The sequence below is a fragment of the Nerophis ophidion genome, linkage group LG10 (assembly GCF_033978795.1).
Source record: "Nerophis ophidion isolate RoL-2023_Sa linkage group LG10, RoL_Noph_v1.0, whole genome shotgun sequence".
NCBI classification, from domain to species: domain Eukaryota; kingdom Metazoa; phylum Chordata; class Actinopteri; order Syngnathiformes; family Syngnathidae; genus Nerophis; species Nerophis ophidion.
The window spans coordinates 18,275,514-18,303,436 of NC_084620.1; the positions used below are offsets into that span (position 1 = coordinate 18,275,514).

General features: G+C 42.3%; 1 protein-coding gene across 9 annotated transcripts in view; it reads right to left on the bottom strand.

Moving 5' to 3' along the window:
• Nucleotides 1-27,923, bottom strand: part of LOC133560314 (neurexin-2-like) — a 1,077,892-nt gene that overhangs the window by 285,847 nt on the left and 764,122 nt on the right. Inside the window, exon 1 of one of the 9 annotated variants that reach the window (XM_061912742.1) lies at nt 25,208-27,336. The exons of 7 other annotated variants lie outside the window; for them this stretch is intronic. In XM_061912742.1, the coding sequence (XP_061768726.1) occupies nt 25,208-25,541 (334 nt within the window). In that variant the 5' untranslated portion in view covers nt 25,542-27,336. Of the gene's footprint in view, nt 1-25,207; nt 27,337-27,923 lie in introns of those variants that run through there. One more of the 9 variants, XM_061912741.1, reaches the window with a different exon arrangement.

Below are 27,923 nucleotides of genomic sequence, written 5' to 3' on the forward strand. Positions count from 1 at the left end.
TTGTAATAAAAAGTAGCGTACAGTTTTAACTACGGTTGTTTGGTATACCGGTATTAGTAAAGTACCGCTATATTAATTAATCATATTCGGTACTATACCGCCTCCGAAAAGTGCCGTTCCGCCACCCCCAAATTTGTGGTATCATCTAAAACTAATGTAAAGTATCAAATAACAAAAGAAGAAGTGATTAATACATTTTAACAGAAGTGTAGTTGGACACTTGTGGAGACACAATTGAAGGGGGGCTTGGAAAGGAGTAGGAAGAAGCCAGACTTATTTAATCCTACTCCTTTTCATACCAGAGCAATTTTATCCAATTTCCTTGTTCTCTGTAACAGAACAGTGAACAAATAAATAATAAATAATAATATGCCATAGCAAGAAAACAAATATTAAATACAGAAATTATGTTTGTCTCTATAAAGGAAAAAGAGGGTTCAAGATGTTCATCATAATCAGTGTTTGTGAACACTTGTAGTTTGAACAGTCTCTTAAAGGCCTACTGAAACCCACTACTACCGACCACGCGGTCTGATAGTTTATATATCCATCCATCCATCCATCCATTTTCTACCGCTTATTCCCTTTCGGGGTCGCGGGGGGCGCTGGCGCCTATCTCAGCTACAATCGGGCGGAAGGCGGGGTACACCCTGGACAAGTCGCCACCTCATCGCAGGGCCAACACAGATAGACAGACAACACTCACACTCACATTCACACACGACACCCCGCCTGACCCGCCTTCCCCGCGGCCGGCGACACGCGCCCGGCACCGGCGGCACGGCCGCCCCCCATTACCCGCGAAATATTAACATTGCAACACATTCCAATACGGCCTTTTTAGTTTACTAAATTGCAATTTAAAATTTCCCGCTAAGTGTCCTGTTGAAAACGTTGCGGTATGATGACGTGTACGCGTGACGTCACGGACTGTTAGGAAATATGAGCGCTGCACACACACACAGCTAAAAGTCGTCTGCATTAACAGTATTTTGGAGATCTGTGTTGCTGAATCTTTTGCAATTTGTTCAATTAATATTGGAGGAATCAAAGTAGAAAGATGAAGTTGGGAAGCTTTAGCCTTTAGCCACACAAGCACACGGTGATTCCTTGTTTAAAATTCCCGGAGTTGAAACTTTACTCAGGATCAGAGCGGTCAAGCGAACATGGATCCCGACCGAATGTCGACAAGCAGGTTTTGGTGAGAAAATTGTGGTAAAAAGTCGCTTCTTACCGGAGATCAGCTGAGCTTGCGTCGTCCATAAAGCTGCTGTCGACTTCCCTAAGACCCTGGCGTCAAGACACCCATGGACACACCCCTCCGACTATCAGGTACTGTTAAACTCACTACAACACTAGCAACACAATAGAAAGATAAGGGATTTCCCAGAATTATCCTAGTAAATGTGTCTAAAAACATCTGATGCAATGCAATCGCGTTTTTAATTTTTTAACTTCATTTTTTTTTTGTCCGTCGCTATCAATATCCTCAAACAAAAATCTTTCATCCTCGCTCAAATTAATGGGGAGATTGTCGTTTTCTCGGTCCGAATAGCACTTTTTGTTGGAGGCTCCCATCGGTCCATCCATCCATCCATCATCTTCCGCTTATCCGAGGTCGGGTCGCGGGGGGAACAGCCTAAGCAGGGAAACCCAGACTTCCCTCTCCCCAGCCACTTCGTCTAGCTCTTCCCGGGGGATCCCGAGGCGTTCCCAGGCCAGCCGGGAGACATAGTCTTCCCAACGTGTCCTGGGTCTTCCCCGTGGCCTCCTACCGGTTGGACGTGCCCTAAACACCTCCCTAGGGAGGCGTTCGGGTGGCATCCTGACCAGATGCCCGAACCACCTCATCTGGCTCCTCTCGATGTGAAGGAGCAGCGGCTTTACTTTGAGTTCCTCCCGGATGGCAGAGCTTCTCACCCTATCTCTAAGGGAGAGCCCCGCCACACGGCGGAGGAAACTCATTTCGGCCGCTTGTACCCGTGACCTTATCCTTTCGGTCATGACCCAAAGCTCATGACCATAGGTGAGGATGGGAACGTAGATCGACCGGTAAATTGAGAGCTTTGCCTTCCGGCTCAGCTCCTTCTTCACCACTACGGATCGGTACAACGTCCGCATTACTGAAGACGCCACACCGATCCGCCTGTCGATCTCACGATCCACTCTTCCCTCACTCGTGAACAAGACTCCTAGGTATTTGAACTCCTCCACTTGGGGCAGGGTCTCCTCCCCAACCCGGAGATGGCATTCCACCCTTTTCCGGGCAAGAACCATGGACTCGGACTTGGAGGTGCTGATTCTCATTCCGGTCGCTTCACACTCGGCTGCGAACCGATCCAGCGAGAGCTGAAGATCCCGGTCAGATGAAGCCATCAGGACCACATCATCTGCAAAAAGCAGAGACCTAATCCTGCGGTTACCAAACCGGAACCCCTCAACGCCTTGACTGCGCCTAGAAATTCTGTCCATAAAAGTTATGAACAGAATCGGTGACAAAGGACAGCCTTGGCGGAGTCCAACCCTCACTGGAAATGTGTTCGACTTACTGCCGGCAATGCGGACCAAGCTCTGGCACTGATTGTACAGGGAACGGACCGCCACAATAAGACAGTCCGATACCCCATACTCTCTGAGCACTCCCCACAGGACTTCCCGAGGGACACGGTCGAATGTCTTCTCCAAGTCCACAAATCACATATAGACTGGTTGGGCAAACTCCCATGCACCCTCAAGAACCCTGCCGAGAGTATAGAGCTGGTCCACAGTTCCACGACCAGGACGAAAACCACACTGTTCCTCCTGAATCCGAGGTTCGACTATCCGACGTAGCCTCCTCTCCAGTACACCTGAATAAACTACCGGGAAGGCTGAGGAGTGTGATCCCACGATAGTTGGAACACACCCTCCGGTCCCCCTTCTTAAAGAGAGGAACCACCACCCCGGTCTGCCAATCCAGAGGTACCGCCCCCGATGTCCACGCGATGCTGCAAAGTCTTGTCAACCAAGACAGCCCCACAGCATCCAGAGCCTTAAGGAACTCCGGGCGGATCTCGTCCACCCCTGGGGCCTTGCCACCGAGGAGCTTTTTAACTACCTCAGCGACCTCAGCCCCAGAAATAGGAGAGTCCACCACAGATTCCCCAGGCACTGCTTCCTCATAGGAAGACGTGTTGGTGGGATTGAGGAGGTTTTCGAAGTATTCCTTCCACCTATCCACAACATCCGCAGTTGAGGTCAGCAGAACACCATCCGCACCATACACGGTGTTGATAGTGCACTGCTTGCCCTTCCTGAGGCGGCGTATGGTGGTCCAGAATCGCTTCGAAGCCGTCCGGAAGTCGTTTTCCACTTTTTGTTGGAGGCTCCCATTAAAAACAATGTAAGGATGTGAGGAGGCATCAACGGGTGACGTCATCGTCTGCGACTTCCGGTAAAGGCAGTGCTTTTCTTTCGGGCTATCCCCGTTTAAATAAGAAAATCTCATTTCAGTAGGCCTTTAAACTGAATCATATTGGTGCTTTGATTCATTTCTTTGGTTAATCCATTCCATAATTTAATTCCAGATACTGATATGCTAAAGGTTTTAAGTGTTGTATGTGCATACAAATGTTTTAAGTCAGATTTTCCTCTAAGGTTACATCTCTACTCTTTTGTTAAAAAAAAAAAATTGTTGGGTAGCAGGTTATAGCCAAAAATGTGTTTTCTTTTACTCTTTTACTCAAAGTTTTTTAGATGTAGAAAACAAGTCAAATTAGGACCCATCCATCTATCCATTTTCTATTGCTTATTCCCTTTGGGATCGCGGAGGGTCCTGGAGCCTATCTTAGCTACAATCGGGCGGAAGGCGGCGTACACCCTGGAAAAGTCGCCATCTCATCGCAGGGCCAACACAGATAGACAGACAACATTCACACTCGCATTCACAAACTAGGGCCAATTTAGTGTTGCCAATCAATATATCCCCAGGTGCGTGTCTTTGGAAGTGGGAGGAAGCCGGACTACCCGGAGGGAACCCACGCAGTCACGGGGAGGACATGCAAACTCCACCCAGAAAGATCCAGAACGCAGTATCGAACCCAGGACTTTTGTATTGTGAGGCAGACGCAATAACCCTTCTTCCGCCCTGCTCCCTTTAAGTAATTACCGACATGCTCAAATATATGGCCTGCATAACACAGTGCAGGGATTACTGTTATCAAATGTAAAGATGAAAGGAATGGGAAACATGCTGACGAGCAGTTGTGCAGTTCTATTTGAAATACAACTTGACATTTGCCTCTGCTTGGAGGTGAATTCTAAGCCCACCCACACACAGACACAAGCACATGCATACACCGACCAATAGGTACAGCATGTGCGTCACGCTTCCATGCGTCTCACAATGTGAATGAACCTTGAGTCACATGTGCACCGAGACGGCATCTGTTGGTGCACGCCTTTGCAAAAACACACACACAGCGTGTTGCATGACACGGTGGCACAAAGACAGACGCACATGCGCCCACGCGCAGCGAAAACATGCCTTGCCGATCCCACAATGCAAAGTGAAGGCACACAGTCAAAGAACTTTCTGTGGCGTGACAGCTGTGATTTAGAAGCTCCAACCAAGCTTCAAATGGCACATCACTGCTCAAGTGAGAGTGGAGAGGGAGAGAATAAGCAAGAATACAAATATCTCAAGACTAACTTCACTGTGAATGCTGGAGAAAGATGGCTACTACCTAATTGTGTGACTTAAGGCACCACTTGAGAGAGCTTAAATAGCTACTTTTGTTGACCTTCCAAGCTTCTTATTATCTCATGAAATATTGTCAGGGAATAACAATTCAAAATGGAAGAGAAATAGATTCTAGTTCATAAAGGGACACCAGGCTTTTCTCTACTGTGCCGCACACCCAAGTCTCAGACATTTATCAAACAGGGAAGGAATTGTTTTGTCCCCACAGAAGGCCGCGAAAATAAAACTTCATGCGGGGCAAAGGGAGGGGTAATGTTGCATGACGTTCTCTTCATATCGCAGAGTTAGAGGTCATTCTTCCTGCGCCGAGCGGAATCGGCGCGAGGGGGAGGGGAAATAACACACCCCCATCTCACACTTGCTTGCATCCCTTTTTGCTTCTTTCCTTCTTTCACTGAGCTTTTTGGGAAAAACAACTTAAAAAATGATCACGGAGAAGCATAACGTACTTTGACAAGCTCATTGAAAATTGTGTTTGATTGTCGGAGGACACAGTGCGCAAAGGAAAATAAACACATTCACACCTGCCCGACCTGGATAAATTGGGGGCCATTTTATTTTGAAGCCCCCCATTAATTTTTTTTTTTCAATAATTTCATTATTTTAAACAATTTGTATACTTTTTTAATTAAACTTGAATTTAATCAATGTCAAAGAAGATTAATGGGAATAAATTGTTCAATTATTATTTTATTCACTTTAAAACAACACAATTTACATATTTTCTTGACACATGTTTAGCCTGATTGGATGTCAGTACTTCTGCTTACAAGCTTAGCCCTATCACAGCACATGTATATTACATGCCTGGGGAAAGTTGCCATTGCATACTTATCAGTGAAGGAGAAATAAAAGGCGAGGTATCTGTTTCAAATGAAGCGCCCTATCAGTCATTAATTGACATTTACATGTACGTCTTCATGCAAGATGGACCCACCATGGATCATGGGGCCTTAGGCACAGTGCATGATCTGCGTGTATCAGATTCAGAATCAGAATCAGAAAAGTTTTCATTGCCATTGTTTGGGAACGGGTTCACAAACTAGGAATTTTACTTGGCGCAATCGTGCAACATAAAAGACATATAACACAGAATAGAATAACATGAGCTGTAACTGTAACTGTATACGAGAGACCCTGCACCTATGGACAATTTACAGTTCAACTAACCTAATATGCATGTTTTTTGGATGTGAGGGGAAGCTGGGCTACCGGGAGAAAACCAGTGGGAGACCATGCCAACTGATCCAACGTAGACTTATATCCAGTCTATGAAGCTGACATAGTAACCACAAGGCCACCTTGCAGCCTAGTGGAGGGCCTATTAATTAAATGTTCGTAGAAAACCACAACCGAACCAATAAAAAAACATGCTACGGCCAGCAAATGAACCCCGGGCCTAACTTTAGATGCTTTGGAATGCACAAACGCTAAACTAGTGGACATTTCACAAAAACAATACAATATGTCACAATACTGTGTAAATCTAAGAAATCAAGGAACATGTTGCTATTGCATACAATCATCGATCCATTTTGTGTACAGCTTATCCTCATTCGGGTCATGTCGAGCTGGAGCACAGATTAATTTTGTAAGCAGTGGATTACTTTCTGGACTGGTTGCCAGTCAATCACAGGTCACATATAGACAAACAACCACTTACACACATTCCACTTACGGACAATTCAAAGTACCTAATGAGCTTAAAGGGGAGCTTTTTGGGGGAATTGTGCCTATCATTCACAACCATTGTTAGAGACCAGAAAACACATGTCTTTTTTAAAATGGTATTTCAAAGATGATAAAAACAGTTGGGGGTCACAGGTGTAGCCTTCAAAGTCCTCTAAAACAACAACTAAATCCTTCAATGTTTTATGTATACGCTGAAAGTATTACTATTTATATTACCAAATTGTATATGCACCTTAGGGGATGTGCTCCAATTTCGTTGTTCTTTGAACCTGTTCACTGCAATAATGACAATAAAAGTCTATTCTATTCTATGTATACGCTGAAAGTATGTATATAATATAGTGACAGACATGTTCATAACAATATTTGATATGTTCAATATTTATTGTACAGCTTGTATTTTGGTAATTTTAAGCTGAATAAACGGAGAATAAACTTCTTTCCTCGGCCCATTTATTTTCCTTTCCAGAGCACTTTCGACTTCCAGCAACAAACGCGCGTTCCTATGTCCGGAAAAAAACGGAAAGTTGTTCTAATTGTGGCTGACTTGGGAACAAACAACGAAGATGACCATTTTAAGACAAATGAGAATTTACAACCTTATCTTTTTGAAGCTGAATAAACGGAGAATAAACTGCTGATTGTGTAGGCGAGCACGAACAAAGACTGAAATGCAGGAGTAGACGGAAGCCAAGAAAGTGAGTTTGGGGTGACTTGGTTTCAAATGATTTGATTGAGACTTTTATTAGTAGACTGCACAGTAAAGCACATATTCCGTACAATTGACCACTAAATGGTAACACCCAAATAAGTTTTTCAACTTCTTTAAGTCTGGGTCCACGTAAATAAATTCATGGTCACGCTGCAAATGCGGAACTTTTTTAGCCAAGCTTTGCCGAATTAATGATCTGCTTACCCAAATTAACTGGAAACGTCCCAGGCCAGCTGGACCAATCACAACTGTCCATCAAAAAAGTCACAATGATATAATTCATGATACATGCAGCACATCACTGTACACATCAGTACATACACTGTTAAACTAGCTGTGTACAAACAAAATATGAAATGCAGGCTAATACTTTACAGACACTGAAATATGATTGTTCATGCTTTTTAGTCAGAACAGTTTGTTGTCATACCTCAATGTGTTGTGCAATAAAAACTAAAATGCCATTCAGTTGTTGACGCAGTTGGTAGCTTACTTCTTGCCGTAGCCAGCTCGCTTACAGCTAATACAGTAAAATGGCGATGTGTTCCTAAGCTAGCAAAACAGTTCCTTAGTGTTTTCGCTTACAATAACAAAGTCGCTACAGCTTGGTTGTTATACAGGTTACGGATCGTAATTGAAGTATTGTTGGCGTTTTTTTCAGATGGATTTCCAAAGTTATTTAGAGGCAGAATAGACTGCTCCCATTAGCTGCATTACTAACCACCGAGGATGAGTAGATTATTACAAGTTAGAATGCAAAGAAAAAATATATATATCTTCTTGTCTCTAATAAGTATTGTGAACAATAAGCACAATTCCAAAAACAGTGCAGTTTTCCTATAAGAAGCACACAAGGAGAACATGTTTTTAAAATGTACACAGAGCCAATCCGATTTTCAGACATTGAGGCTGACATGTTAATTACTGGACATATAAAAGGGTGTGGCTAACTGATGGAATTTTCTTCGCCAACGGTCATAATGCTTTGTATTCTATAAAAAGTTTTCATTTTGATATGACGTCAGCTGTTGGATGAGTTCACTCACTGCAGGCGCTGCAAAACTGCTACAGTATTTCCTTTTGTTTAGTGCTTTAAAGCAGCAGTACAAATGACGTTCCGACTTGTAGTCGTCTATAGCGTTCCTACTCGTATGGGTTCTTCATTTATCACTCCAGGCAACATTTGTAAGTTTGATAATACAAACTATACATAGTTAGTAAATTGTCCCATGTGTGATGTCTGTAGGAGTGTTTTCATGCATAATTGTACATGCTATTGTAATGTAGAGAAGCGAGTGTCGGTAGCATTAGCTAGTATGCTAACTAAAGTGTCTGTGTTAGTTTTATTATATTACAATGGCAATCTGTTTGTACTGTTTCAGTTTCACAAATTCCTCTGTAAATTCACCACAATGTCACAGAGGAGTCATTGAATCTGTTTAGCTGATCAGAGAGCAAGCTTATGCAGCGAGTGGGTCCATGACGATGACTTCTGTTTTGTTTGATCAGCTGATTTACTGCCAGTTTGAAAACAAAACGATAAATAAAAATAAACATTTAAAAAAGGTTTCTGTGTAAATAACTCACTGCACAACATATCTGCGGCTTATAGTCCAGTGCGGCTAATATATGGAAAAATTTTGTTTTTTTTTCCTTTTAAAATGTAGTTGTTTTATTTACCATTGCAGATCATATATTAATGATCATAATAATAAATAAAGGTAACTAAAGGTGCATTAAATGATGGGTACAGGAATGTAATTATTCGCAATAGCTCTGCAAATGCATATATATCAGAATAATTGACCATATTGGATTGTGACCTGAGCCGAGAAAGTGTTATAGTTGATCCATTAAGCTCCTCTTAAGAACTTGGAAGCGCTTGTTTAGTACTCTTCAATAGCGCTGACCTTTGGATTGCCTAAGTAATGCTCATGCACTAAAGCCCCACCCTATAAGAGTGAAATACAATTTGTACCTGGAGAGCACTCAAAGACAGAGAGCGAAAGAGCATTTAGGAAAGGGAAATGGGGTTATGATGGAGGAACACAGATGGACCATTGACATTCCAGAGAATGCACAAAATAAATTACCCCAGCCATTCATCGTTATAACACAATCTGTAAGTATTGCGGCACAGAAATATTAAAAAGAAGCATGGTGTAAAAAAAAAAATGGTGATTAATTAAATTAAATATGTTTTGAATACTGTGAAAAAAAAAATTCAAATAAAATACAAGCTAAATATTAAGGCACACAAAAAAAAAAACCTGTGCACTTCTTCTAATATTTAGCTTGTTTCAATGAGCTCGTGGACGTGGAGTGTGTGACTTTCTCTCGACGAGTGGCTGAGCCATCCGCCTGATATTCAGGCCATGTAATAAGCCTCCTGCTTGGAAGATAACAGTTATAGTTACAGTTATCGCGGACAGATTATACCACCCCAGCCTCTGCTTTTTGATCTGTAAATCCAACATCAGGGTTTGTCCTGGTTCCGCTGCTATTAGGAATGTACTGGCTGCACCGTTATCAATCTCGTTTACAACCCCTCAAGTTATCCCTCTCACTTGACTCCCTCCAAGCTGATATTGACCTGTGCTGGTTTTTTCTCACTCCAGGGATGGAACAGGCTGCCATCTTGTCCTCACCAGAAACCAGAGCTTACATATCTGCTAAGGACAAACACATGGTGTGAAGCTCTGTTTCCACCAAAAGGTACTGTCCAGTTCAGCAAGTATGCATTTGACTACTTTTCCAAAGTCGCATAAAAAGGTCCCACAACTGCTCACTTTTCTAGTAAAGTCACAGTAACCCCACAGGATTAAGGATATGGAGCAGCCATTTTGGTTCCTTTTCACAACGTAATACAATAGAAACCCTCCAAAACCTTCTACCAAACTTTACAGAACTGTACTGCTTGTCCTGTAATGTCCGCATACATTGTAATGTCAATGATAATGCCCATCCATCCATCCATTCCCTACCGCTTTTTCCCATTTGGGGTTGCGGGGGGCGCTGGAGCCTATCTCGGCTGCATTCGGGCGGTAGGCGGGGTACCCTCTGGACATAATGGTTTAGTTCATTTATCAAAATATGTTATGTATGTTTCAGTTGCACAATCCAACATGACCAAAAAAAAAGCAAGAGGAATCAGAGCTTGTTTAACTATTGTGTCTTTACTCCTATCTTATTTATCCATCCATCCATCCATCCATTTTCAACCCATTGTCCCTTTTGAGGTTGCGGGGGTGCTGAAGGTTTAATTACTGTGTTTAAAGATGACCTATGACAATTCAAAGCGACCTTACATTTTTCTCCTCTGTCATTTTTATTACCCGTTTTGATTCTGTCTGCAAGATGCCAGCCGAGGCGTTCCCAGGTTACAATTCAAACCATGCCGACCCTCTCAAAAGTCTCATTATTTATCTTTGGAATTTGTACACTCTATAAATAAACTGTATCCTGAAGTTGTCACCGTTATTTTTTCTACAGACACAGTTCAAAATAAACTTCGGTAACACTTTAGTATGGGGAACATATTCTAAGTAACAAAGACTTAATTAAGAATTACAGTATTTGGACACTAGGGGAACATGTTGTAAGTAAGAAAGACTTAATTTAGAGTTATTTGGTAAGGGGGACACAGTTAGGGTTAGAGGGTTAGGGTTGTTGTATAATAGGGCCATGCAGATTAAGGCATTAATAAGAACTTAATAATGACTAATTAAGAGCCAATATTTTACTAATTTGGATGTTAATAAGCAACTAATTAATGGTGAATATGTTCCCCATACTTCATATATATAGATTTGTCGGTCACAGCTGTAGGTCCATATGCACATGCTGGGATCCAGACAAGAGCTGCATAAAAAAAACAAAAAACTGTATTTAAAGTATCCCATTACAAGTCGCATGTCTGCGTTTCTGTATGCATGACAAGATTAGGTTAAAATGATACTTAATTCTACCTTTTTTTGTGTTTCCTCATAGTCTGAAGCAGAGGGGGAGAAGCTCTGAGAGCTTAACATAATGCCCTTAGAAAGACTATCACTTCGCTCTAATGTCACAACCTAGCCAGACGGCAAAATTGCGTGCAAGCTCACGCCAAAATGCATGAACCTTGTGATTTGACTAGATGATTGATATATATATATTTTTTTAAATCAGATGAACTTGGATTAAACATGATTAATCACAGGTGATTACTTGCTTGCCAAATTTAAATCGACTTAAAAAAGACACCAATATGCGTATGGAAATGCAATTTTATTGTCCAAATGTGATGCATTTAAGTCTCACCTTAAAACTCATCTGTATACTCTAGCCTTTAAATAGACATCATTTTTAGACCAGTTGATCTGCCGCTTCTTTTCTTTCTCCTATGTCCCCCCCTCCCTTGTGGAGGGGGTCCGGTCCGATGACCATGGATGAAGTACTGGCTGTCCAGAGTCAAGACCCAGGATGGACCGCTCGTCGGGACCCAGGATGGACCGCTCGCCTGTATCGGTTGGGGACATCTCTACGCTGCTGATCCGCCTCCGCTTGAGATGGTTTCCTGTGGATGGGACTCTCGCTGCAGTCTTGGATCCGCTTGAACTGAACTCTCGCGGCTGTGTTGGAGCCACTATGGATTGAACTTTCACAGTATCATTTTAGACCCGCTCGACATCCATTGCTTTCGGTCCCCTAGAGGGGGGGGGGGTTGCCCACATCTGAGGTCCTCTCCAAGGTTTCTCATAGTCAGCATTGTCACTGGATGTGAATTCTCCCTGCCCACTGGGTGTGAGTTTTCCTTGCATTTTTGTGGGTTCTTCCGAGGATGTTGTAGTCGTAATGATTTGTGCAGTCCTTTGAGACATTTGTGATTTGGGGCTATATAAATAAACATTGATTGATAAACATTGATCCCGGAACATTACTATGCATACTTGAATGCATGTCATTTGTTTGAACATAACTTGGTAACAGTTTTTTTAGGCTTTATTTTGGACTGAAATTTTCCAGCGAGCATACCGGTCGGAGTCTACTCATTCATTTTTGTACTGACGTATATGCAGTGATGTGATCTCTGACTATATAGTGATTAAGCTAAAAGAGCTTGTGCGGCAGAAATAAGTTGCATGATAGGTCTAACTGTGTAGATGATTATTCATTTTGATGGCCCAAGAGTTGACGATTTGGGATTGTTTAATACAGTAGTGTCAAACGTAAGGCCCGTGGGCAGGATCAGGCCTGCGAACAGGTTTTATTCGGCCCGCTGGATGAGTTTGCTAAGTATAAAAATCAGCCAACATTTTTGAATGAAATTAACTGCTGTTCTAAATGTGTCCACTAGATGTCGCAATAGCAATTTATTGTATCTATGCAGATTATTCTACATATGTAAAAAAAAAATAAACCACATGATGTTAGTATATCAGTCAAGGAAAATGACCAAACTACATAAATAACCATGTGATTTCCATCCATCCAATCTACTGCTTGTCCCGTTCGAGGTTCCGGGGGGTTCTGGAGCCTCAGAATCAGCAATTTGATTTTTATATTATTTTTTTATCTTGATAGATTGGAAATTACCACCAATGAGTTGACTGATGAACATTATCACATATTTTTTTTCAGAAAGTATAAACAACGACAAATAAAAGTAGAATACTATAAACCGCAGCGTGTGAGTGTAAAAAAACAACAACATTATGATTTGTACATTTTCAGAATGTGCTTATTCTATTAAAAAATAAAAAAAACAATCTGAAGTTGTCTTGCCGTTATTTTACCAGTGCGGCCCACGTGGGAGTAGTTTTTTATCCATGTGGCCCCCGATCTAAAATGAGTTTGACACCCCTGGTTTAAAACCAGTATCCAACACTTTAACATTTATAAGTCAGATAGGACTAAATGTATCATAGATCCCCTTTTAAGATTTTTAAGCTTACCATTTTCTTACGGAAAACACCTACTCAGTGGCATAGTGGTTAGAGTGTCCGCCCTGAGATCGGTAGGTTGTGAGTTAATTCTACCTTTTGAGTCAAACCAAAGACCAATAAAAATGTGACACATTACCTCCCTGCTTAGAATTAAAGATTGGAATTGGGGGTTAAATCACCAAAAATGATTCCCGGGCACGGCCATCGCTGCTGCTCACTGCTTCCCTCACCTCCCAGGGGGTGATCAAGGGTGATGGGTCAAATGCAGTGAATAATTTCACCACACTCAGTGTGTAGGTGACAATCATTGGTACTTTAACTTTGACAGAAGACACAAGAAAAAACAAACGTAATAGCAAAGTCATGCATGATTCAAATGTTCCTTTTGGAAAACAATTTATTTTCCAAAAGAACCAAAAAAGAAATATGCCGCATTTCTCTGATTACAGCATAGTGACCTCGACATGTAAATAAAGTCGGTTTATTGTCTCTGTGAAATCCACTTGCTATGTACTGTGAAGTTGAATGTCTCCTTGCCTCGCCCTGCGTGGCACAATGGCCCGGCACACATTATTCCTGCAGTGAAATGATGAAAAGCTTCAGAGGAGATGGCACATATCACTGTGGAGTGGAGCAGAGTGGAAACTAGCGCGGGTTCACCATTTTTTTCTGTTCCAGTCCAGCCGAGATTCATGTCCACAGCCTCTCCTAAAGCCCCCTAGGAGATATTTGAGTGTGCGAAGGCAACATGAGCTCGTACCTTACGTTGATATCCTCCATCTCCCCTTCTGTTCAGATTTGCCTTCATCCCACTGTCAATTAATGCGAAACCTCTATTTCTTTGCACTGTATTTTCTTCATCACATTTCCCCTTTGCTACTTGTCTCCAAAGTGGAGGCAATATGCAGGGATGGAAGATCAGTTGCGGTGGGAGTGCTGCATGTGTCAGTCTCAAGATTTTTGACACAGATGTGTCAGCTGAAGGCACAAAGAGCCTTGCGGTAAACACAAGATATGCAAAGTGAATGTGGACATGTTTTTCCGTGCCGTAATGCTTCATTTCCCCCCAGATTTTGAGAGAGGAGGAATGGATTGAGTATGAAAACAAGATTCACTAATATACTGGCCGTTCCGAGCCCAGTCAACAATACCATACTGCAAATGGAATAAACAAAAGCCGACATGGAAAGTCTTGTTGTGACGTCTGGCTCGCAGCGAGTGCTCTGTCAAGGAATTTGCATTTTGTGGTGAATAATTGATGCCAAGCATGAAGCGAACCGAAAGCTTTTTTTAAATACAATGAAGTGCTGTGCCGAAAAGGCCAGCGGAGCAAAGACACTTTTTTGTATGAATGATTAATGGGCCTCGCTATGTGCGCACAATAGGTGGGAGGAAATGGGACAAACAATATTGAAACACAACATCCCACAGTCCTTACAGCCGCTTGCAATCTACTGCTCATTAAGCTGCAACTCAAGATGCCATGTTTGTGTCTCCTTCAGCTGGCTCTTGATACTTTATTGATGGCGAGCTCAGCCTGTGGACACTCAGATCTCCTACTGTAAGCCCCCCCTCCGGCTTCAATAATTCAGGTGAGCTTACATCAGAGCGCCCTCTGAAGTCGTGCCCTGGTCTGCAAAGCCAAGGTGTGACCCACGCCCAATTTTTACATTCACTGCTATATAGACTTACAGACTTAAAGACCATCCTCCTTCAAAAGGATGTAAAATGTACAGTATTTCCTGTTTACATCTAGCTAATCAGCGCTATGACTCCCATGTCACTACATCCATCTCTCACAAGATAAGTCTTGCCAGACTAAAAGACACTGTGTCAAGAACAAGAGACTGAAGAGCGTCACAATTCATATCCATTAGTTTGTGACAAATGCTAAAGTGTCTTGCTTTGAAGGGAGATTAATCAAACCACTGTTGGGAAGTATCGTCGGTACGCCTCTTCTCACATTTTAGACAGACACAAACCATGAGAAGGCTTCCTGCAGAAAATAAAAACTGTTCCTGTTATCAACATCTCGTGATTGCACACTTTATCATTCATAGGGGGATACTTCTTCTAACCGAGACATTTGGGTTTGTTCCAGAATTTCGGTTTATGTATGGGTTTCAGGGTTTGCTCCTCCAATTTATGATACACAAATGAAGAACATATAAACAACCATCAGTATTGCACAATGTAGTTTAACACTGCTGCAAACAATGCACAATATTTTTCTTATTGTTATATCTAAACGTCCCTGTTAAAATGAGCATCATTGTCTTTGTAAAAGGCCATTTCTAGACAGATCTTTTGTATTGTACATAGGGCTGTCAAATATTTGAAATATTATCGCATTGTTCAGTGTTTACTCAAAAGTAACTGCGATTAATTGCAGATTGATAATTTTTTCCAAGTGTTATTTTTTTTAATATAGCTCAACATAAAATGTACATACTTTCTGTGTGGAGTTTGCATGTTCTCCCCGTGAATGCGTAGGTTCCCTCCGGGTACTCCGGCTTCCTACCACTTCCAAAGACATGCACCTGGGGATAGGTTGATTGGCAACACTAAATTGGCCCTAGTGTGTGAATGTGAGTGTGAATGTTGTCTGTCTATCTGTGTTGGCCCTGCGATGAGGTGGCGACTTGTCTAGGGTGTACGCCGCCTTCCGCCCGATTGTAGCTGAGATAGGCACCAGCGGCCCCCACGACTTCAAAGGGAATAAGCGGCAGAAAATTGATGGATGGATGGAACATTTACATAAATATGCTTTCAATGACAATAAATAAATATATTATGTGCAAATCCAATGTTAATTAGCATCAAAGTAGCGCATTTTGAAAAGTGGAGACTTACTGTACTTTTGAGGGACTTCTTGTTTGTTGTTGTGGGAAATCGTAAGATTACCTAGAGGCAGTTCGACTGAGTCAGCTCTGATTGGTTGACTACTAATTACCTAGCCAAGTGTTTGAGCTAATGCTTTGGCTGCAACCGGATGTGATGTCACATGCAATAAAAAGTATCGGAATATGGCACAGTTTGATTTTACGTGAATTGGAACCTAATAGTACCGACGCACTTTGATTGCTGAACTCAGTACCCATACCTAGGCTTCGGTAAAGGCGTGATGGCACATGCATTTGTAAATAGAGTTTTTGTGCATACATTCGGTTCAATACCCTTACAAATTTCTTACCTGGTAAACAATTTTAGAAGAACAGCAAGAATGCCTGGAATTAAGCCTACGGGTCTACCTCAGTAAACAAATCAAGTGCAGCCCATCATTTGTCTAACAGGAGTCAAGGCTAGTCATAGTGGCAAGGAGAAGCCAGGGCTTAAAAACCCTCTTCCGTCATTAAAGTATCCTGTTTGGTAACACTTGGCCTTCCCAGTGAAATATGTAAACAGACAATTTGACAAGACAAAAGCCACTTTCAGTAGAGATGGGAAAAGTGCTACAAGCTGAATCGATAAATGCTGCTCTTCAAAACAGGAAGAGCAAAATAACAATTCACACTCTGTTGCACATATTTGCATCGCTACACTTTCCTAAAAAGAAATGCTGTATTACAGGAGTGTCCAAAGTGTGGCGTGAGGATGTATTTTCCACATAACTTAAAGGCCTACTGAAATAAGATTTTCTTATTTAAACGGGGATAGCAGGTCCATTCTATGTGTCATACTTGATCATTTTGCGATATTGCCATATTTTTGCTGAAAGGATTTAGTAGAGAACATCCACGATAAATTTCGCAACTAGAGAAAAGCCCTGCCTCTACCGGAAGTCGCATACGATGACGTCACATGTTCAGGGCTCCTCATATATTCACAATGGGAGCCTCCAACAAAAACAGCTATTCCGACCGAGAAAAAGACAATTCCCCCATTAATTTGAGCGAGGATGAAAGATTCGTGTTTGAGGATATTGATAGCGACGGACTAGAAAAAAAAAAAAAAAAAGTAAAAAAAAAAAACGCGATTGCAATTGCGTTGCATTGAGACGGATTCATATATTTTTAGAGACATTTACTAGGATAATTCTGGGAAATCCCTAATCTTTCTATTGTGTTGCTAGTGTTTTAGTGAGTTTAACAGTACCTGATAGTCGGAAGTGTACGTCCACGGCTGGGTGTGTTGACGCGCAGTGTCTCGGGGAAGTCGACGGCAGCTGTATGGGCGGCACAAGCTCAGCTGATATCGGTAAGTGGCGACTTTTTAACCATAATTTTCTCACCAAAACCTGCTGGATCCATGTCCGCTGTGATCCATAGGAAAGTTTCACCTCTGTGAATTTTAAACAAGGAATCACCATGTGTTTGTGTGGCTAAAGGCTAAAACTTCCCAACTGCGTCTTTCTACTTTGACTTCTCCAATATTAATTAAACAAATTGCAAAAGATTTAGCAACACAGATCTCCGAAATACTGTGTAATTATGCCGTTAAAGCAGACGACTTTTAGCTTTGTGTGTGTGTACACGTCATCATTACGCAACGTTTTCAAGAAAAAAGTCCCGGGAAATTTAAAATTGCAATTTAGTAAACTAAAAAGGCCATATTGGCATGTATTGCAATGTTAATATTTCATCATTGATATATAAACTATCACACTGCGTGGTGGGTAGTAGTGGGTTTCAGTAGGCCTTTAAAATATATTGACCTAAATTCGATTGGTTTTGGCATATTTAAGTCACAAAATGTAAAAAAAAGTTTGACAAAAATGAAGACAACTAGCTTATCTCAACTGTTCAGAACACCTGAGGCATCCTTTCGGCTTCTCATCAGCGCACATGTGTCCATGCATGCGCTGGTGCGCCTTGCACGCCGTGTGAGGCACATCATCATGAATACTAATGGCACCCTGTGAAAGACAAGGGCTGTGACTTGACTCTTAAAGGAGATAACTTGAAAACCGCGCACACACACATACACAAAAACACACAAACATGCTGCTGCAGCCGAGAGATAAAGTGACCATTTTCAAACATCGGATTTGTGGCCTCATGTTTTGGACACTCGGGTGAAGAGAGGGGCGGAGCTTTCTACCGATCATCACCTGGTGGTGAGTTGGCTGCGATGGTGGGGGAGGATGCCGGTCGGACCTGGTAGGCCCAAATGCATTGTGAGGGTCTGCTGGGAACGTCTGGCAGTTTCCTGTCAGAGAGAGTTTCAATTCCCACCTCCGGAAGAACTTTGAACATGTTTTCGAGGGAGGTGCTGGACAGTGAGTCCGAGTGGACCATGTTTCGCACCTCTATTGTCGAGGCGGCTGATTGGCGCTGTGGCCGCAAGGTAGTTGGTGCCTGTTGTGGCGGTAATCCTAGAACTCGTTGGTGGACACCGGCGGTAACGGATGCCGTCAAGCTTAAGGAGTCCTATCGGGTTCTTTTGGCTCATAGGACTCCGGAGGCAGTGGACAGGTAACGACAGGCCAAGTGGTGTGCAGCTTTAGTGGTTGCGGAGGAAGTTCGGGGAGGCCATGGAAAACGACTTCCGGACAAGTTCGAAGCGATTCTGGACCACCATCCGCCGCCTCAGGAAGGTGAAACAGTGCACTGCCAACACCGTGTATGGTGGGGGTGGTGTTCTGCTGACCTCGACTGCGGATGTTGTGGATCAGTGGAAGGAATACTTCGAAGACCTCCTCAATCCCACCAACACGCCTTCCTATGAGGAAGCAGTGCATGGGGACTCTGTGGTGGGCTCTCCTATTTTTGGGGCTGAGGTTGCTGAAGTAGTTAAAAGGCTCCTCGGTGGCAAGGCCCCGGGGGTGGATGAGATCCGCCCGGAGTTCCTTAAGGCTCTGGATGCTGTGGGGCTATCTTGGTTGACAAGACTCTGCATCACTGCGTGGACATCGGGGCGGTACTTCTGGATTGGCAGACCGGAGGTGGTGGTCAGTCTCTTTAAAAAGGGGGACCGGAGGGTGTGTTCCAACTACCGTGGGGTCACACTCCTCAGCCTTCCCGGTAAGGTTTATTCAGGTGTACTGGAGAGGAGGCTACGCCGGATAGTTGAACCTCGGATTCAGGAGGAACAGTGTGGTTTTCGTCTTGGTCGTGGAACTGTGGACCAGCTCTATACTCTCGGCAGGGTTCTTGAGGGTGCATGGGAGTTTGCCCAGCCAGTCTACATGTGCTTTGTGGACTTGGCGAAGGCATTCGACCGTGTCCCTCGGGAAGTCCTGCGGGGAGTGCTCAGAGAGTATGGGGTATCGGACTGTCTGATTGTGGCGGTTTGCTCCCTGTACGATCAATATCAGAGCTTGGTCCGGATTGCCGGCAGTTAGTCGGACACGTTTCCAAGGAGGGTTGGACTCCGACAAAGCTGTCACCAACTCTGTTCATAACTTTTATGGACAGAATTTCTCGGGAAGAGCTGGATGAAGTGGCTGGGGAGAGGGAAGTCTGGGCTTCCCTGCTTAGGCTGCTGCGCCAGCGACCCAACCTTGGATAAGCGGAAGAAGATGGATGAATGGATGGCACTTTGAGTATCTTGAAGGTAGACAACCGCTATACAACCGCTATGGGTTAGACCTGTAAAAGGTATAACCCATTATCATTTGGTTGAGGAAGACCAATGTATCTCAACAAAATGATACAAATAATGCTCTACCATGTAGTGAAAATATAATTTATATTTTATCTAATTTGAGGTGTACAAGGTTTACAAGCAATGCCGGCCACCGACACCTTCCCCATGTTGTCCTTCTCTGTCCGGTCCACCATCAAGGACAAAGTGATGCATCAGACAGTGAAATCACTTGCAAGCAATCCATGTAAAACATCAAAGAACCCCTGAATCCAAATGAGCTATTTAATCCCTTTAGCTCGATGCGGCGGGGCGTTTGGGTCGGATTACCTCAACATGGCAAACATTCAGCTCTCTGTCTTCTGACTGAGTCATTGAAATTATGCATAGGAGGGCATGAGTGCGTGTCCAAGCACAGATGTGTTGAAAAAGTGCAGCAAATAAGGTCTAACATTGAACACAACATGCTACTAGTGCATGAAAACAATGTATAATCATAAATAAATTTGTGCCAAGAGTACATTTTGTCATTTCCTATAGCAATAAGGCAGTGCTTACCAATGCACTAAATAGGGTTGTGTATCCAGCATTACATTCCGGTTCTTCTGGAATTGTACATTTTTTAATAGCTGCCCAAAAAAGAATAAGAAATATCCACCACAAACTAAGAACAACCATTAACCACTCAAAAATGTGTTATTTTGTGCAAGAATGTTGAAACTCCTCTGGATTCATGGTGTAGAAATGAAAGAGAGCCTTATTTCTCCCCCAAAACGAAACAAATACATATGTAAAATAAATGAATACATCTGTCTTTTCTGCCAACATTGAGGCAGCAAACAATTAACACCAGTGCTACTGCTAATGTAGTGAGTTCAACTCAAGTATCAGCATTTTACAGTGTAACACTTTACCAGAACTTGTTTAAAGGTGTTTTCATTGTTATTAAGCTACTTACACAATAACAACATTATATAAATAAATGACAGAATGTTATTCGGCACACTTTCTGATTTTAGTTTGAGCTACTTTCATCAATTAGACCAGTCTGTAATTTAAATATTTATAGTTGGTTTATATTTAAAGGCACATTTTTGTTGAAATAATAAAGGGGACAGTTCATCCAATAAGAATTATCAATAGAACCCTCATTCAAACCATACAAACTTTTATGATGACGCTGCCTCAAATTAATAGGAACCTAATCGAAACAAGGAATAGGAACTGGAACTGGAATAGTTGACTTTCAAACAATGCCCAATCCTAGCACTAATACCAAGTAATAGCTCTATTTTTAAGGGCCTTATTGTTCATTAGCATCACAGCATTACATGATTTAGACACAAATGCATGGCCTAAGGATATAAATGTGAGCGTCAAGTAGAGAGTGGGCCACTAATCACTGAGCACGACTTACACAAATGCCACATGTCAGTGGTCAACACTCTTCAATTAGCTGTAATCAGCAAGCAATGTGGGAGTTTTTCTTCTAAAACTCCAGCAGTGACTGTTCATTGTATCAAATTTACAGTAAAAAAAAAAATAAAATAAAAACTTTATCAGCTTCATCACAAATAATGATGCACATTAAAGAGCTGAAAAGTGGGACTGGATGCTCTTGGTGATTTAACATGGTTAAATTACAGTGGTTCTCAACCTTTTTTCAGTGATGTACCCCCTGTGAACATGTTTTTAATTCAAGTACCCTCTGATCAGAGCAAAGCATTTTTGGTTGAACAAAAGAGATAAAGAAGTAAAATACAGCACTATGTCATCAGTTTCTGATTTATTAAATTGTATAACAGTGCAAAATATTGCTCATTTGTAGTGGTCTTTCTTGAACTATTTGGAAAGAAAGATATAAAAAGAACTGAAAACTTGTTGAAAAATAAACAAGTGATTCATTTATAATTAAATATTTCTACACATAGAAGTAATCATCAACTTAAAGTGCCCTCTTTGGGGATTGTAATAGAGATCCATCTGGATTCATGAACTTAATTATAAACATTTCTTCACAAAAAAAAGAAATCCATCCATCCATTTACCACCGCTTATTCCCTTCGGGGTCGCGGGGGGCGCTGGTGGCTATCTCGGCTATAATCGGGCGGAAGGCGGCATACACCCTGGACACGTCGGCCAAAACATCAATATTTATGGAACATGTCCACACTGAATATTGCATTGTTGCATTTCTTTTCACAGTTTATGAACTTACATTCATATTTTGTTGAAGTATTATTCAGTAAATATATTTATAAAGGATTCTTGAATTGTTGATATTTTTAGAATATTTTTGAAAAATCTCACGTACCCCTTGGCATACCTTCAAGTACCCCCAGGGGTAGGCGTACCTCCATTTGAGAACCACTGAATTACAAGACGTATCCAGAATAAATAATCCTTGCATGTAGTATAAGGTTTACATTGATGATCGTGGTATCAAAGTATATCGATTTTGATGTTTTTGTAGATGTGTTTATGTGGCCCGTTTGGTCAAGTGTGAACAGGATAATCTGAATGACTGCATTGACAGATGAACAAAGATTTTTGGACCAATAAGGTGGAATCGGACAAATTCAGAGTGGCAGAATCTAAACAGCGAACTGGATCACTCCCTAAATGTACGAATGTGTTCATTACATTTCTATCATTTACAGGAAGTTTAATTCAAATCTGCCAATAACGTTTTGAGTTATGTTGCCAACGAACCGACTGACAGACAGGCAATTGAAATTGAATATTAAAAATGTTTCCAAGTACAAGCGTGTTTGTTTTATTCATATGATGCTTCCAAACAAGCTGCAACAGGGTAATCTATATTTATCAGTCCCAGCACTTAGGCGAAATTGTTCTATAGCGCAATTGATTAAACAGAGTGAACCCTCTTTTCAGTCAACCACACTTTTGGTCTTTGTGGGTGGAGGCAGGGATGCTGGAATTTACACACACAAAGAAGTTCAGCCTCATTCTGTACATTTAAGATAAGGGAGTACGAATGATCCTGATCACTGCCAAAATGGAATCATATGTTCCATAGCCCATTTCTTGAAAGTTTAATCAAAATCCGCCCATAACGTTCCGACTCAAACAGAGAGACGTACAGAACAAGCCCTGGCAGTTTTGTCATATTGAACATGAAACAAACCTGCACCAATTAATATTGTTGGTCCTGATTAGAGTACCCTACAAGTGTGAACACAATCTAGGTGTGCCTCACCAATCAAACCTCACTTTACATGTTGGAACAACACAGGGCCAAGCATTTAATTTCTCCTATGGTAGGTCTGGCGGGAGGGAACATGTTAATTACGTCCATTCAAATAGCTAAGAGACAAAATGTGAGAGGGGCAATCCAATTATAAAAGCAAGGCAAAGGAGAATGCAGGGAAATAATAATGAAACAGAAATAGGAAGAGGACCCCTGTGCCTCATCTTTTTATAATGCTTGGTAGAATAACGGTATCAGTTATAAGAAAATGGAAAATGGAATTGAGTTTGTCTTCACATCCTCTCATCAGCATGAAAATGGTAGGTGATGTTGCTGACGTAGTACCGATAATGCCAGTACAAAAAAAAACAACACTCACATTGGCCTCTCATTAATGTGCACAGTCCCACTGCGATGTACTAGGCTGTGGGAATGGAGCGGAATATGATAACCATAAATCCGATGCTGCAGTAAGAAACTGATGACGCCACTGGAGGCTCACTGCAGCCAATTGACCTCAAAAGGTCTGCTGATGCTCCTCACACCTTCCCTGATGCCAAATTGATTGAGACTGATTATATGTAGTGAGAGAGGAAACAGTTGAGATGTCGATTGCAAAAAGATGGTAATTTATAATAGCATTTGCGGTCATGTGCATTGTTTTTTTGGGGGAAAGCCAGGTCCATAACTTGAAAAAAAAAATAATCCTCTTTCTATAATGCTTGTCTTTATAAGAGTCAGAATTGAGCTGCAGCCTATCCGAGCTGGCTTCGGACAAGAAGTGAACTCGTCACCAGTTAATCATAGGGAACAAATAGATAACCAATCATTCACATTCACTAAACCTTAGCTTAAATCTCAATGATTCAAACTCCACACAGAGATGCCAAGCAAAGAGTCAAACTCTCAATCTTCTGAATGTGCTAACCCAATGAATAGATCCGTTTTTTTCATAACTCTGGACGAGGTAAACACAAAAAACTCTCCGAAACATAGTTATCGTCTGAAAAACCAAAACATTTTTTAATTTTTAATTTTTTAGGCGTCCCTCGTGTACCATGTCTAATTGGTACACAAGGCCTGACCATGGTAAACGCATTTCCCCCAAGTAGAATTAATAATAACAAATCAAATATTTTCATAGGCATAGGGGATCCTCAAAGCATCACTTCTTTGGCCGTCAACCGGCCACTGCAAAACAACCACTACGTGGAAACACTTTGTCACATCCTGGGTAATTCCTCAAACTTAGAACTGGATTTACAGGTGCTGAAACACATGTTGTTCTGCCAAAGGTCAGACAATTTGACTTTTGCAGCTAAGACCACTTTGGGTTATGTGTTGTCATTCTACATCGTTCACTTCAAAAGCTCAACAAGGTAATGCATCAGCATGGTTCATCTCCATGTAGCACTGCCCATAAAGCTGCTAATAACTGCTTTCAATCAATCAATCAATCAACCAACCAATCAATCAATCAATCAAAGTTGATATCTATAACCCTAAATTACAAGTGTCTCAAAGAGCTGCACAGGCCACAACAACATCATCGGCTCAGATCCCACATCAGGTCAAGAAAAAACTCAACCCAATGAGAAGCAATGAGAAACCTTGGAGGGGATTGCAAATGTGGGGACTCCCCCCGGGCGACCAGTGCAATGGATGTCGAGTGGATCTAGTTAAGCTTTAAGCCGAGTCACATCAAGTCCATGTCTGTCTCGCATTTCGTCTTTTGGTATCACTTATGTCAAAAGCTCACCAATGTAGAGATGTGTTGTTGATGAGAAGTTGAATATGACGTCCATCAAAAAGTTGTTTCTGCCAAAAGTTGGTCGGCTTGATTGTGGAGGTGATGGCGCCAAGATTAGCTGCTGTTGTTGTTAGCAGTGTTTACTCTTTAGAAACGTCCCGCTTGGTAAATATCTTTGCCAATCGCCTCAACATAATTGTAGAAAATAGGACAGGTGTAATACTTATACAACAGAAATATAAGACTTCATTTTACACTTAATGTAGGCTTCAAAGTGGCAATAGACCCATTCCTGGTAAGGTATCACCGCTTTATTCATCACCGGACCTAATATGGCTGTTTTAATGTTGGATGACGGATAGCGAAAGTGAACCTGAACCATTTCCTACAAGTGTCATGCACCAGTAGAGAGACATGAATCAAGATGGTGGCCTATTGGGGACTGAGGCAGTGAGTTGGGGGCCATTGCCAGATGACACAGATCAATAGATGGCTAAACCAATTGCTTTGCCTTATGTACTCAACTTACAACTTATTGCTGCCATACATCAACCCTCTGATGAAAATGAACTCCACCCAATCCAATAAATCAGTTCAACGTCCACATGCAGGTCCCCCACACTGGTCATGCCTACTAAAGGGATGGTCTTACCATGGCCCCCACGTGTCAGAAAGGGCATCCGGTTGATGGCAATGGGCACAGTGCCATGCTTGTTGTGGAAGTGATGAACGTGGTGGGTGGTGCTGAGGGAGGAGGAGACTCTTGCGGCCACGGCTGGGCACGGGAGCACCAGCAGGGCCAGTGAGAGCACCAACCGCAGCAGGAAGGCCGGACTGGCCCAGACTACTGGCAAAGCCGCCGCAGGCTTGGCCACCACCAAGAGTCCTCCGTCCACCTCCACTTCCATCTCCTGCTCCATGAGGGCGGGGCCTGAGAGGAAGAGGCGGCCACTCCCTTGTTGACGACACAAACTGGGAAAGCACATCTCAAAGGAATCCGGGGCCCTTCATTCCCTGCTCTGAAGCCAAGGCAGGGAGAGGAATAAAAATAAAATACTGATGGACAGCCAGGGTAATTTAAAAAAATCCAACAAAAATTATGTGAAAAGAAAAAAAAAAAATCCCCCTTGAAGAGAAAAATCCTCCAAATCCTGCGACAGTCTTGTAATGATATCCAAATGTTGTATCCTGGAGAACCAAAGCAAGTCTCCTTCTGGTGAAATTTCAAACGGAATCCCACATTTTCTTAGCAATGATTTAACTCCATTCTATCTCCTTCCCAAGATATATATGTGGTTAATTATTTGCAGGCGTTTGCTCGGGGGATTTGGTGGGTTTCTTCCGCCCCACGACTCAAGCCTCCATGATGAGGAGAAACACTCCTGCCATCCTTTTGGAACTTTTTTTGTTTACAGGTGAACGTAAAAAGAGTTGGATGGTGACAGAATACACTGGACTGCGACGGCGGAGGTGAAAAGACAACGACCTAGACATCCAAAGGAAGCTCGGCAATAGACGGATACACAAATTCAACAAAAGCAGGACAAGATGGTCGGCTTCCACCGCATGCAGTCTTTCTTTGCCAGAGGATAAATTAATCAATATTAGTAATGGAACGCTCTCCGGCAGCACAAAACAAGCAGATTAAAGCATCACGAAAGGAGTCGTACAGAGCAACAATCCTGAGACTTGTGACAGAAGCTCCGTCCATCCACTTGCTGAGGGTGTAATTCCTCTTGTTTGCACCCTTGTGCTGCGTCAGCCCTCCAGACGAGGGGACATTGCTGGTCCTCCTGCTGGAGCTCCGAGGAGGGCTGCCGCAACTGCTGCATTTGCTGTGAAATTCATGCTAATCGAATCAAAAGCTGCAGCAGCGAGATCATCCTTCCTTCAGCCCGCGCACTTGGTCTCTTCTTTCTCTCTCTCTCTCTCCCCTTCAATTTCCCCCTCCTCTGATCAGCTCAGGCACGTCCCCCCTTGACGAATGATTTGCAGGGTGGATCCTCAGCACCAAACGGGGTGAGAAAGGTAAGAGTGAGGGAGCGAGGTGGACGTAATCGGAGCCTTTGAAAACACAACCGATGACTGTGAGGCTGAGCGGAGTGTGTGTGCGTGTGTCTGTGTGTTTGGTTAGAGCTGTGTTAGAGGTAAAAGAGAGAGGAAGGCAGGCAGGGAGGAGATCGAGTGAAAAAAAATTGGAAGGTAACAGAAGATGGGAAGTGCAGCAGTGTGTGAGGGTCACTGCACACACAAACACACATGAAAAAAAGATTCATTTTTGTTTCACTACTTTTGGTTTGTTCTGTGCTGTGTTTGTGTCTCCTCAATTGCTCTGTTTATTGCAGTTCTGAGTGTTGCTGGGTCAGGTTTGGCTTTCAAATTGGATTGCATTGTTATGGTATTGCTGTGTATTGGTTTGTTGGATTCATTTTTTTTTTTTTTTTAATCGATTTCAGGCAAGTCCTAAGTCAAGTCCAAAGTAAAGAATGGAAAGTCTCAAGTCAAGTCCCAAGTCCTGCATTTTGAGTTTTGATTCCTTTCAAGTCCTTTTAACCACAGACTAATATATTTACACAGATTGTGTATGCTTTTAAAACACTGTATTTATTTATTAAAACAAGTGCATTTGAAATTGCAGGGGAAATAAAAAAATAGTGCTGACATTGGACTTTATAATAGCACTATTAACCAGTCATTTTAATAATTTAACTCATTCCTTTACAAAATAAACACCTTTGAAAAACAAGTGCTTATTTGTACAAAAGTGTTAACATTGTATTTCTATGGCATATTACATATTAACTAGTTTCACAGTAGTTTCTATCCTGTTCTTACCTTATTTCATTGATATCATCTCATACCGCATGTGTGTTTATGAGTGCGTTCACATGTACTTGTTATGATCCGCTGCCCGGATCCTATTATGATTACATTTTTGACTCTTTTTGTGTTTTCTGTTGGTTTTGGTTTCGGTTCTTGTCTGTGCACCTCTCAGTTGGTTTCCATAGTTACTCATTGTTTTCACCTGCCGCTTGTTCTGGACGTGCACCTGTTTTGTAATTACTGTCATTATTTAAGCCTGCCTTCTCCAGTCAGTCAGTTTGGCTTCCTAGTTTGTTTTTGGACAAGTGAGAACTTCTGTTTCATGCTCGCTACCTGCTAGCTTCCACGCTAGGCCTTTTGTTTATGCTAGCTTCCATGCTAAGCTAATTTTTTTTTGCTAGCCCCCTTAGCTTTTGCCTTTCGTGCTATGACCACGCTTTTGTTTGTTTCCCACCTGAATGATTGCCTAAATAAATCATTTCCTACCTTCACACTGTGTCCGAGGCTCGTCTGCATTCCTAGGAGAAAAAATCCGCATACCATGC